The following is a 13,304-nucleotide window of genomic DNA, read 5'->3' on the forward strand; positions in this document are numbered from 1 at the left end:
ACTGAACCATTTACTATAATTAACTGAAACGCTATTCTTTTGCTGTCTTGCAAGCACTGATACAGTATTTCCCTCAGGATATGCACGTTTTCATTCATGTAAACAGCCCCATTTTGGCTCAGCAGGCACAGCATTGCATCTTAAGCCAATCATTAACCCCGAAGGCTCGCGGAAGTTTGAGCCAGAATGGCGTTGTTTTGGCCGCGCCTCAGGCAGTCCGCTCACGCGCTCCCCGTTCGATGACGTCGCTCTGGACGAAGCTGAAGACGCTCATAGCAACAAGCTCAGAAACTGCACATCTATGTGCGCGCACCGACCGAAAACACCCAGACCTTTCGAGGACAAGACTCTTGAGAAGACTTGTTTCATATATTGCCGGCGTTCGGGAGGAGTATGGTTTAAAACGGCGTCCTTGTTTTCGAATGAAAACAAGTTTGGCTCGTTCTCTCTGGACAAGAGGAAACGCTAGCTTGAGCTTTAGCTGCTCGTTGGACCGTAAGCTCGTGCAGGGATGCCTCTTCTGTTTAAACTAACAATACAGTTTTCGAGAGCGGGTAAGAGTGGAGGTGGTCGACGTCGGTTTAGCGTTTGGACTCGGTGTTATTCTGGTTTAGAGAGGCCGTTTGTGCTTTGATACTCGCTGACGGAAACGCTGTTGTGTCCCCTACAGCTTTGAGGCTCCGCCACCATCACCTTCATCATCGAGGAAGATTATGTGAATCAGACGGTGTCTAAACGATCATTGTTTGGTTTTATTTGTACAGTATCTAAAGTTCATCTAGCTAGCGATTGCTTCAGTATCTGCTTGATTGGATCCTCTGTTTACTTCCAATATGCCGAAAATGTAGATGTCACTAATACTACTTCAGGCTTGCAGTACAGTTGGTCAAACCTATAAGCCTAATGAAAACAGCTTAAAGGGGATCATGTCTGAACACTACAGCACTGTGAAGTTCTAGTCTTTGGACATTTCAGAAGCATCTCCTTGGATATGAGGTTGTCCTACTAAGGACATCCCCCCCTCCAAGGTGAAGATATTTTTCAGAGAAAAAGCAATATTTGATGTTGACTGCGTGCAATCATGATGATATTGAGCAGAAAACCAGATGGCCCCATAACTGCAGGTAATTATATCCAGTGGATTGCTAAACGAAATGTTATATCCAGCACTGTGAGTTTGCTGTGGCTCACTTGGCAAGCAGACAGACTATTTGAAGACAGCTGATTAACAGTTTTATTTATGAATAGGCTGATCATGCCACTTAACCAGCACTGATCAGTTCTTTGTTTTTGTTACGTACCCCATATTGTTTTTTGATCTGGCTGCACATGAAGTTGTCACATGTACACCAGCCCTTAAAATGCATTGGGAAAAATAGCCCCTACAGGCCCATGTCCAAATGATCAGTTTATTGAATTCTCTGAATGTTTAACAAGTTGATTGGGTGTGAGGGCTTGTGCAGTTAATTGCACACAAATATGCAGCTCATTGTTTTGTTTTTGATGTCATAAACTCAATAGTACCAATTTCTTCAACAATGCTGTATCTGCTGTACTCATTGTTTTTTAAGCAAAAGCAGTCTCTGTCTTTAAGAAGGTTTACCAATATAATAGGACAGAGTTGGGGAAACAGCTGATACTGAGATGAGTAATAAAGACAGGTTTAATATCTCGCCATCTGCTGTGTGGTGTGCTCAAGAGACTGTTGTCTGAAGCACCTGCAACATGGTTACATACCTCCCTAAGGGGATTTGTGTTACTCAGATGGGCTGTTGCATTCTTCACCCTCTTCCGTACATATACCTGTATGTAACAGAAATCTTCATTTATGTAATAGATATATTGGATGATGACATGAGTAGTGCATTAATATTTTACCACTGTTGCTTTAGGTGCCTGATTGAGTTTAAATGCATGTATGTTTTGATTCTGAATTCACAACTAAAAGGGATAGAAAATTCAAAAGAAAATGAAAATTAAAGTTCTGTCGTCATTTACTCATCCTCATGTTGTTCCAAACCTGTATGGTTTACTTTTACTGTGGAACACAAAAGGAGATGTAAGCCATAATGGTAACCAATTGAATGGTGAATGAAGATGACATTATGCCAAACATCTTGTTTTGTGTTCCACAGAAGGAAGGAAAGTCCTAAAGATTTGGAACTACATTAGAGAGAGAAAATCATGGTCAGAATTAAAACGTTTGCGTGAACTATCCCCTTAATGTGGGCTTGAAAATTGACCCTATTTCTTAACGCGTGTTACTGGTCTTATTGAGCCAGTTTACATGCACACCAATATGCTGATAACTCCCCAAAATCAGCTCGTTTAAAAAAAATCAGACAAGGCGAGTTATTCTTCGCTTTTGACATTAAACCATGAAGAGGCGTGCACACAACACATATGTACATTGGACAAGCCAGTAAGAATGCTGGTAAAGGTGTTTACATGCAACGTGAAATCGAAGTAATGGGCAAAAATCGACGCGTGTCCATCGGTTTATTCTTAAGTCGTTTATGACCATGCACTGATAAAGGAAAGCTGTTTAATGCGTTTACATTACCACAAATGTTGTCAGCTTGTTAAACAGGATTGTTGTAAGAATGTGCATTTAAATGCACCCATTGTGAATGATTCATTCGTGCATTTTTTAAAATAAAAATCTGTATTCTGTACTCAAAATGTCACAACTCTCCGCTGATATGACTGACTCTTCTCTGCTGACATTTGCAAGGCCGCTCGGCAGTTAAGCCAAAAGTCAAAAGTTGTCAGTCAGTGATAACCGCCCCTTCAAGAGTCTGTCATGTATGCAAACCTGATGTCAGTCGAAACTGCAAACACAGATTAGTGGTGCATTTTTGAAAGTCACACATTTCTCTCCAAAAACCCTGTTCCATCACCCAAATTATATTGTTTACGGGCCTGCTGGCTTGAGTTTGTACATTTAGAAGGAGGAGGAATAACAGCGAATTTGCAACTGTGTTTGAGGCATTTCACACCTGAATGCTACCAAAACTGATCGCTTCTGAATAGAACAGGCATCGGATGCGAAGAAAGCGGCAGGAGTTTATTTATATTTTTTAATGCTATTGGCTGGTATTCTTTAAAAATTGGAAGAGTCATTTGACATGTTCCGCCCCCACTTATGTTTAAGTAGGATATATGTCAAAACACCAAATAGAACTGCGCTCATCAAGGCACTTCACTGTGACTAATGCCAGGCTCATTTTGTGTTTTGTTTTTTTCCACAGCTCGCCACGGGGATGGTTTGTATGACTCTTACATGCGGACAGATCACATTGTGAACCAGGACGCTGATGTGAATGGACAGAGTCCCTCTGGGCTGCCCCCTCTCCCCAAACACACTGTAAGTCCTGACTTCCTGTTCCCCTAGTGGTAGAGCAGACCCAGTGCCCAGGACTTTCTAGGGGTCATCCTCTCATGGCATTCTTTCAGTGAGCCCTAGATGAAAATATTTCCCTCGTGCTTGCCTAAACAGGAAACTGTTTGTGAGTCACTGTATTGTAAAGAATAAGTGGGCTTGAAAATCTGACCCACTATCAAGTCATAGGTTAGCCAATATTGCCCTCTGTGCTTGTTTGAACAGTTCCCTGTGTAGTTTCTCACCCCTGTGGTTCTGAGGCTTAGCTGAGCACTTGTGCTGCTGCCACTCATGCATCTTGGAATGTCACATATTTAAAGAAGTCTTCCCTCATTACATTCTGATAGTGGTGCAAGTACTATCTGCAGCACATAGTTTGAACTTGTGCCACATAGCATGTGTATCACACAGGAAGTCAGTGCCTCAGTCGTGCTTAGTTTTAAAAATTTAATAACTGTAAAACTTAATTTAAGCATTTAACAAGGCTGTTGATTTAACATGTTAATTCAGTGGGATTAATTATATACAAAAATAATGTGTTAAAAATATTAACAGCACCCTGACCGTATGTAAATTCTGTAATAACAAATTTTCCTATCAACGAAGCAAATCAGCAGGGGGCAGTCAGCACAACTCCAGCTGTACCGGCAACAAACCACACAGAGAGCAGGCAGCACAAGGAGGAAAGGAGCCTCAAACAGCAGGACGTGTTCTTGCAAAGACAGCTGGACGAAGCGCAATCCTGAATGCAGGTTTCAAGCTGCATTTAAGTTGATAGAGTGCCCTAAAAAAATTGCAGCGTTCTCGCGCAAAACGCTGAAAACCAGTGTAATGCAACACAACCAAAGTGAGAAGCTCCAAAAGCCTCCGTCTGACAAGCATGTACATAGACCAACAAAAATAGCCCTGACAGACAGAAGAATACGTAAGTCTTCCTCGGACCAATTGACAAACTCAGTTGCAAAATGGACTGCTGTGGACTGTATGCCAGTGATAGGCTGATGGTGAATGAAATGGAAATAAAGCAAACAATATATTGCCTCATAAAGCTATTTTTGGTTGCTTTTGTCTAATCACTCGTCTGCCACAACAGCTAATTTTTTTGCATTAACTAAATTATTATATTTATAGAAATTATTGTTATTATATATATTATCATATATTGAATCATCTTTATTTGGATGCCTTTCTCAGCAATTATTGTTACAGGTCTCCAGACTTGACTATGGAGCCATTTCCTCCTAAACTGAAACATTTAGTAGCCATACTGCTGTTTTTGTTGCCAAATTACAGAATTGCTCGATGGTTGTTTGGAAGGAAGATAGAAACCGTAAGAAAGACCGCTAAAAACCAGTTAATCAGCAGTTTTAAAAATCAACTAATTTATTAAAAACAAATCTTCTTAATCTTTCATTACTGTGACAGAGTGGCTCAGGCACAAAAGCTACAAGAGTCCAAATTGAACTAAATCCCAGATGCAGTTTATTGTGCTACCATAATACCAGAAAAAAAAGATTTGGTACATAACACGGGAATCGTAATTATGGACAAGCCCCAAATACTGGACTCTTATTTTCAAATATCTGGGCTCCCAGGTGCTCTCACAAACAGATGAGGGAAACAAAATGTGCACTCGTCTCTTACAATCATCGTGTATTACAATGTAAACTCTAATTCATCAACAGTCCATCATCAGCAATGGCATGATACAAATGTCTGGTATTCCTGTTGTCAGTTGTGAACTCAATGATGGTTGATTCACGATATGATTTGCTGAGAAAGTGACTAATTCAAACTGCTTACCTCAGGTCCTGAGCTCAAACCCGTTTCGAGAATCTTTTCAGCTGAGTCGTTAAAAAACGACCCTTTTCAAAAGAGTCATTTGTTTGCAAATTGGACATCATGGCTCGCGCTGTGCTTGTTGTGTGCAGCGAGCCCATCTCAACAGAAAAGGGTGAAAAGCGGCGAAAGGCATACCGGCGTGCGATCTAAAGATGTAATTCATTAACTTACAAGATGATATCTGACAAAATCATATATGAACACTCACAAAGTGTTGCTGATTGTCGCCAATGGCGACTATATTTTTAATTATTTAAATTACGCAATTATTTATTTTGTGTTGTTTTTGCAACCATTTTAGTCGCAGTCTGGAATATAAGCTAGCCAAAATAAGCTAGCCATTAATTGTGATTTTATTATTCAGCATTTTGTGTAATTAATTTGATTAAAATATTTAATCAATTGACCTATAATTTATATTTTTCTATTTATTATGTTTTCTGAGCAATACACAGAGATATTATCAGGTGTTCAGACTGAGCAGGTTAAGCCCTTCAGCGAAGTCCATGTAGCGATGCGTCATCATGGGACCAGAGATGATAAAGGAAATGATAATCCGATTCCCTAGTGAGATCTCTATGATTATGGAATAAATAATTCTCTGTACGTGTTGGACCTGTTGGCATTATTTTGGGTTATAAGACTGTATCACTCCCATACAGGGCATTTTACAGTAATTCTGAAAATAACAATAGTATTATTGGTATTACCCCCAGAATTTTCGTTCAGTAAACAATATCAGCTCTGAGTGAGCTGGAGCATAAAAGGAAGACTTGGATTAACTGCCTCTTGGGATACAAGCCATTTGTCACTCAATCATATTAGCTTCCAGTATTGCCACTCATTCATTCTGTTTCCCACATCACAAATTATATTTAGGTCATCATATACTACGTACTCCCTGTTGATAATATTGTGTTGACTAAGCACTTCAGCATTTAAGGATTTTGTTGTGATTGAACACCGATGTTTGGGGATAGACAGCTGAAGTATTTGGGTAGTCTCTACAGTTTCCTTCAGTTCCCAACACAGGATTCTATTTTAGTCTTACTCTTCGGAACTGCCATTCCATGTCCCTGACCCCACCACCATTGTTGGCAGTGTTTTTGGATGTGTTTTCACTTTATGATTGATCTGTGTGGCCTCTCTTTTTTTTTTTTTTTCTTCTTTCTGATGCCTCTTTTCTGTTCTCAGCTCTCTTTGGATCCATTTCTTTTGCGGAATGCAGAGCCAAACGGGACATAGTTTGGGCTTAACCATACATTTCTGATAGTGAAATCTTGAATACAAATGGGACTTGGAGTGCAGTCATGGTGCATTAAACATCCTCAATGTGAAAGATAGTTCCTTTATTCCCATTCACTCAGCAAAGCCCACTATGACTGGCACAAGCAACCACTATTTATGAGGTGATTTTTTGTAAGGGAAACATTCATTGCAAATTTAATGATATAGTTTGGTCTAGTAGCAATTCTTCCACCATGTTAAGAATTCCTTACAAGCGCTATGCTGAAAATATGTGGTGGAAAAACTTTATGGTGAAGTCAAACTCCCTTTCTAAATGAAAGTGTCCTCACCACTTTGTATTCCTAGTCTACTGTAACATGGTTGCCTTGGTTCTTTTTTTTTGTGTGTGTGTGTGTGACTTCCTGTCCTTTGTATTGGGGTAAACAGCTTGATCACAGTTCTTAACTTTTCAAAATAGACTTAAGCCTTCATAGGCTTTTGCAGTATCCTCTGAGTATGTAAGCAACATCCTGTTCTACCAGTTTGCTGTTCACGTTCCAATCAGACCATGGAGACAGTGTCTAGCATTCTCTGTCGCTGCAATTACCACTCATGCTCAAAGTTCCCTGCCGGACCCTTGTTATTCCTGGGGTTACTAGCCAGCTGATTAATGCTGCACGTTTGCACTATTGATTACTTAACACTGGTCTGATGCAACCTCAGTTACAGTACATTGATTTTCAGCCATACTCTGCTGTCAAATATAATAGGAGGTAGCCTTCCTTTGGTTTTGAACTTTGACCAAGTTGAAAAAATAATGTTGGCTTTGGTCAACATCTTAATTGTCCTATTTTTACAGACTCTATTGAAATATTTCTCTTTCCTTTTGAAGGGTGTCAACAAGCCTACAATGAAAGATCACCAAGCAATCCGAGGAGGACAGATGAAGGTGAAGTATGTTTATGAAGACACCTACAACCGGAAAGTAGGCGGTGTGAGCCAGCACAATGGCTCAAGCCATGTACCAGCCAAGCCCCAACCTGTGATCTCCAAAGAGAAAAGTGTGGACAGTAACAGTTCTATTAAATCCTCAGAGAGCTCAACAAAAGTCACAAAGCTTGCCACCCCAATGACCCCAGAACAAGCCCTCAAGCAACACAGGCAGCAACTGACCACTTTGGAGCAGCAGGAGATCCACAATTATCCTGAGATCTTTTTCCTGGGACCAAATGCCAAGAAGAGGCAGGCAGTGGCAGGGGGCACCAACAACTGTGGATATGATGACGACCAGGGAGGTTACATTCATGTACCTCATGATCATCTTGCCTATCGTTATGAGTTTCTCAAGGTAATCGGCAAAGGTAGTTTTGGACAGGTGGCAAAGGTTTATGACCATAAGTTACAGCAGCACCTTGCCTTGAAGATGGTGCGCAATGAGAAGCGCTTTCATCGGCAAGCTGCGGAGGAGATCAGAATTCTGGAGCACCTGAAGAAGCAAGATAAGACTGGCGGTATGAATGCAGTCCACATGTTGGAGAATTTCACCTTCCGCAACCACATTTGCATGACTTTTGAGCTGCTTAGCATGAACCTGTATGAGCTCATTAAACGCAACAAATTCCAGGGTTTTAGTCTGCCGCTGGTACGTAAGTTTGCACACTCTATTCTCCAATGCCTGGAGGCTCTCCATCGCCATAAGATCATCCACTGTGACCTGAAACCAGAGAACATCTTACTGAAGCAGCAAGGCAGGAGTGGCATCAAGGTCATTGATTTTGGCTCCAGTTGTTTTGATCACCAGAGGGTCTACACTTATATCCAGTCCCGTTTCTACAGGGCGCCAGAAGTCATCTTGGGTTCTCGATATGGTATGCCTATAGACATGTGGAGCTTTGGCTGCATTCTGGCAGAGCTGCTAACAGGATACCCTCTGTTTCCTGGAGAAGATGAAGGTGACCAGCTGGCCTGCATGATGGAGTTACTGGGCATGCCCCCTCAGAAACTGCTGGAGCAAGCAAAGCGTGCCAAGAACTTCATTAGTTCCAAAGGCCACCCACGCTACTGCACAGTCAGCACGCTTGGCAATGGCACCATAGTGCTCAATGGGAGTCGTTCTCGCAGAGGAAAAATGCGAGGTCCCCCAGGCAGTAAGGAGTGGATGACAGCCCTCAAGAGCTGTGACGACCCCACATTCATTGACTTTCTGAAGAAGTGTCTGGATTGGGACCCTAGTACTCGAATGACACCTGTTCAGGCTTTGAGACACCCCTGGCTCTACAAGAGACTGCCCAAGCCTGCACCTTGTGGAGAGAAGTCAATGGTGCCCAAAAGGATCACAGAGCACAGCACCTCTTTCCCCACCATCACCTCCAAGATACCACCTGTCATGGGCCCAACCAACAACAAACTGCGGACCACCTTGATGGGGGACTCCAATGGAAGTATACCCTTGCGCACAGTGCTGCCAAAGCTCGTTTCATAGGGATTCCTTAGATTTTCAGGGATTAAAGACATATTTGTAGCAGTTTTCGAAGTGGATTTTTCTTGTTTGTTGGTTTGTGGATTTTTCTAAATGAATTTCAAAACTATGTTTTGACTTTTGATTTTTATTGAAGTGTAACTAGCAAAAAAAAAAGCTATTTTATACAATATGTAACTAACTATACCATGTTTTAATCAAATGGCCTTTGGAAAGGAGTGTGGAATTGAACATTTTTATCTGGGCTGTTTTTTTTTACAACTTGGTCTGGAACGGAATGCTGTTGATTGAGGTGGGTGAAATACTAATGCTGACTGCTCATAGTCCTGTCCTTTCTGAGGTTTCCACTGCTCTGGTTCAGACAAACTTAAAACGTTTGCATCTTTAAGGGCTGTTTTTAGGTGTGTGTGATTCTTAGCATTTTTAAGGGCTTTGAGTGGAATTTTTCCCATTTTGAATTCTTCAAGCATCTGGCTCTAATCTAGAATTAAAACCCTGAAAATAATATGATCATAAGTTATTATAAGCATCTACAGAAAACTTGATGCTTGATAATAGTCTTGATTTCACTAATTCAGAACAACACATTGCTAGTTTTATTCTATTTTAAGAGTATACTTCCCATTAACTTGTCCTGTTCCTTGGTTCCCCTCACCCCAGTGTGTCATGGAGAGTTTAAGGCCTCGCATATTTCAGTCCATAACACTGTTTATTTTTGTAGAAGTTGTTGCTTTGGATAAGTCACCCTAGAGCAAGATGTAAGAAAGTTAGACTTGTTTGTGAGTGGCAGAGTAACAGTTGCCTATGTCATTTAGGGCCTCAATGCTATTTGAAGGCCAAGCCCATTCCTTTAAAGTGTTGGGAAAGATGGGCGCTACTGCTATTGCACAGGTGTTGGAGTGTTTTTATTAGTGCGACTTTGAAAGATATTGATCAGGTTTTACTTGAAGGCAATTGGCAGGATCACGTGTTTGCCTGTACATGTAAATATGGGTTCTCCAAAGCTAATGGTGGGGGAAGGGAATTGCACGTTTGCAGTGTTTTCAGTACCAGTGTGCTGTTTGCCCTGAGCAATGATAGATACCAAACAGCCAGTGTGAGGCTGTGACCTGAGCAAAGTTGATAAACATGTTCACTGTACAGGATAAACATGTTCACTGTACTGGACAAATACAGAAGCCTCTCATAAAGTAGATGACCACATTGCCTTTAAGATATTTTTTCAGTCCTCTTAACCACAACCTTGTCCTCAATTTTGATCAACCATTTCACTTTTGTTTTGTTCTATTTAGCCTGTTGTGACTACAACAACCGCTGTATACACAGTGTTGGTGTGGGAAAAGATGACATTACGTGCACATGGGCAATTCCCCTCCCCCAAAGCTTAACATCAGGATATAGAGAGGTTATTTCTCACCGTCTGCTGACTGACTCCATTTGAGAGTGATGTGGTATTGTGTAGTCTGGAATATCTCTACATAGTGACCTACATTCTTCCCCTCTCACTCTTCCTCAGTCCTTGAGGTTTACAAGACAGCATCCTGTTCTTTATACAGTTGAGCAAGCAGCACATTTACCCAACTTGTTTGGTGATCATTCATAATGGCGTTGGTCAGTGTCTTCACTTTGAGTATTTCTTATTAGAGGGTCTCTGGCAGACTATTCTGTTTTCCAGTGAAATAGTTACTCTTAGGATGAAAGTTTTTTATTTTTTATGATCTATTGTAAGCATGTTTATTGACACTGCCTCACTTTTTCTAGCTTTGAATTGAACACTGAATTGTTGCAAGGTAAGACACTAATCTGCTAATGGACTGTGAAACTGAAAGGTGCTTAACCCAATGGCCCTGACAGGTGCATGCAAAGCATCTGTGCAGTGTGCACTACCTGGACCAAGGTTAGAAATAAGGAAACCAGACAATTGGTTGCAAAAGTCCCCTTAATTGAAAAAAAAAAAACTTATGGTAATTTCCATTTTACTATATTTTGAAATCGCCTCTTTCTCAGGCATTAACCCCATTATGAGGTTTAATGGAGATTTACATATGATTCCACATGTCTAGCAGGTGCAACGACAATTAAGCACTCAAAATAAGATAGGTGTCAGGAGATAGCTTATATATAGCTTTAGATACATTGGTGCTCACATTAAGTCCTCTATAACGTTTCTGTCCAATCATAAACAATTTTGGGTTCATACTTCATCTCCCTCAAAGTTTCGATGGTTCAGTGTCCTCTTGGAATATATTAGGGAAAACCGCAGTTAATGAGAAGTATCCAGGCAAAAGTGGTGTAAAAGTTGTTTTTGGTGTTGTTTGTCTACCTCTTTTTCTCTATCTACCTTCTCTCCAGCACACAAATAACAGCATCTCGCTCACTCGGCATCTTCCTGCTTTGCTTCAATGTCCCTGCCTGTTTCCATTAACATGAATTTTTCACCAAAGCATCTGTTCACGTTATTGTTTCTCTTTGGTTTGTCTCCGTGCGTGGACCCCTTGGTATAAGGGGAATCTACTTCTGTGCCTTTAACTGAACATACTTGGCTAAATCATCAAGGCTCAGCACGGGTTGACTAATGTTTCTCTTCCAGATTAATGGTCAGGTTTTTGTACTACTATTAGTTCACCCTTTTATAGAGTTTTTACTGTTATTCATATTTTACAGAGAGATAAAAGAGATAACGCTGTAATTTTCCTTTATTGATGTTTGTCATTTGATTATGTGGTTCACAGAGCATGGTACATACAGAACGCATGAAAGTAAGTGACAAACGAAAAGGAGTAAATGAAGACTTACATGATAAGATGTAAGTAGCCAAATGAGCTTGTATTAGTTTCTTGAATGAAAAAAAAAAAAAATGAAATAAAATCAATATTACCAGTTTGTTTGAAACGTTTCTTCAATTTTCTGTGTTGTTCAGTTTTCTGTGTTCTGTACAGTTGTATGGTTCTGACATTTAAAGGAATGTTTCGGGTTCAATATAAGTTGAAGGAATATTCAGTGTTCAATACAAGTTAAGCTCAATCAGCAGCATTTGGGGCATAATGTTGATTACCACAGAAATTCATTTCGACTTATCCCTCCTTTTCTTTAAAAAAAAGCAAAAATCGAGGTTACAGTGGGGCACTTACAATGGAAGTGAATGTGGCCAATTTTGGGAGGGTTTAAAGGCAGAAATGTGAAGCTTATAATTTTATAAAAGCACTTATATTAATCCTTCTGTTAAAACTTGTGTATTGTTTGAGCTGTTAAGTTTACTGGTTTTATGGCGTTGTGTCGTCATACCAATGAAGTTGTAAAATTGGATATAACTTCACAGAAAAGGTAAGAAAACGATTTCTGTCACACTAAAATCATGTTAACATTCATATTGTTTTGGTCTTGTGGCTATACTTTTGAAATGGTGTAGTTAAATGTTTAGCGATTGAGGCACTTACAATGGAAGTGAATGGGGGCCACTGTAACCTCTATTTTTGCTTTATTTTTTAAGAAAATGTGGAACAAGTCAGAGTAATTTTTGTGGTAATCAACATTTTGCCACAAATAATGTCAATTGAGCTTTACCTGTAATGAACCTGGAATATTCATTTAAACACTTTTGACAAATTGCACCTCTACAATTTGAAATGACAGATGGAAGCTTGCTTCCAGAGTATAGTTCATATTAGTCAATATAAACATAAATTTTTGGGTGTCATTCCATATGACAAACCGACAGGGTTATGAGCACACCTTTGAAAACAATGTTTTATGCAGGAATGTGCTCAGAAAAAAAATCTTACTATTTGCAGCCGCATCATTTTCATATTTGAGTTATGATTCATCGTGGAAGTGTGCAAAACTTCTTGAAGTCAATTTTTCATTGTCATGTTGATGCCATAACTGTACAGTCTGGCAACAGACGTTGTTTAATATGGGACATTAATTGTCTTTAGAGAGGTTCTTCTTACCTCCACCAGTCTGTAGTTGTAATACACGGGTTAAATGTTGAGCTCAATTGAGAGCATTTGTGGCATAATGTGTACCACAAAATATATTTAGTCTGGTCCCTCACTTATTTAAAAGGAGAAAAAAAAGTTTGGATAAAGTAGGCATTTACAATACACTAAAATCATGTTAAAATGTAATGTTTCATCTTGTGGCTATACTTTTGAAACAGTAACCACATTTTCATATACACCAGAAAGCCGTTTATTGAGAGAAAGCTGCTTGAGGCTCGTATTCAGTGGATGCGTTTACATGGGCTGTGCTAGTGGCTTTCTCTTTACTCCCAACCCTGTGGGTTTTCTCTCTTACATATAACTCCAGTATTTCCCCAGTGTACGATACGTGAATGTGAGGGACAGTCGGTATTTTACATATAGGTGTGTATAA

At 40.0% G+C, this 13,304-nt stretch overlaps 1 protein-coding gene across 5 annotated transcripts; it reads left to right on the forward strand.

The window, feature by feature from the left end:
* Positions 1-234: 234 nt before the first annotated feature.
* Positions 235-11,805, forward strand: LOC127428283 (dual specificity tyrosine-phosphorylation-regulated kinase 2-like). 5 transcript variants are annotated; one of them, XM_051676539.1, is made up of 4 exons: positions 1,096-1,124; positions 3,252-4,134; positions 6,419-6,633; positions 7,344-11,805. In XM_051676539.1, the coding sequence occupies exon 4, from the start codon at positions 7,362-7,364 to the stop codon at positions 8,931-8,933; it is 1,572 nt and encodes a 523-aa protein (XP_051532499.1). In that variant the 5' UTR covers positions 1,096-1,124; positions 3,252-4,134; positions 6,419-6,633; positions 7,344-7,361; the 3' UTR covers positions 8,934-11,805. The 5 variants fall into 5 exon arrangements, with proteins under 5 accessions (XP_051532498.1, XP_051532502.1, XP_051532499.1 ...); XM_051676538.1 differs by lacking the exon at positions 6,419-6,633 and having other exon boundaries at positions 235-1,124; positions 3,252-3,367; XM_051676541.1 differs by lacking the exons at positions 1,096-1,124; positions 3,252-4,134 and adding an exon at positions 4,325-5,791.
* The last annotated feature ends 1,499 nt before the right edge of the window (positions 11,806-13,304 follow it).

Source organism: Myxocyprinus asiaticus, chromosome 37 (genome assembly GCF_019703515.2).
Source record: "Myxocyprinus asiaticus isolate MX2 ecotype Aquarium Trade chromosome 37, UBuf_Myxa_2, whole genome shotgun sequence".
Classification (NCBI taxonomy): domain Eukaryota; kingdom Metazoa; phylum Chordata; class Actinopteri; order Cypriniformes; family Catostomidae; genus Myxocyprinus; species Myxocyprinus asiaticus.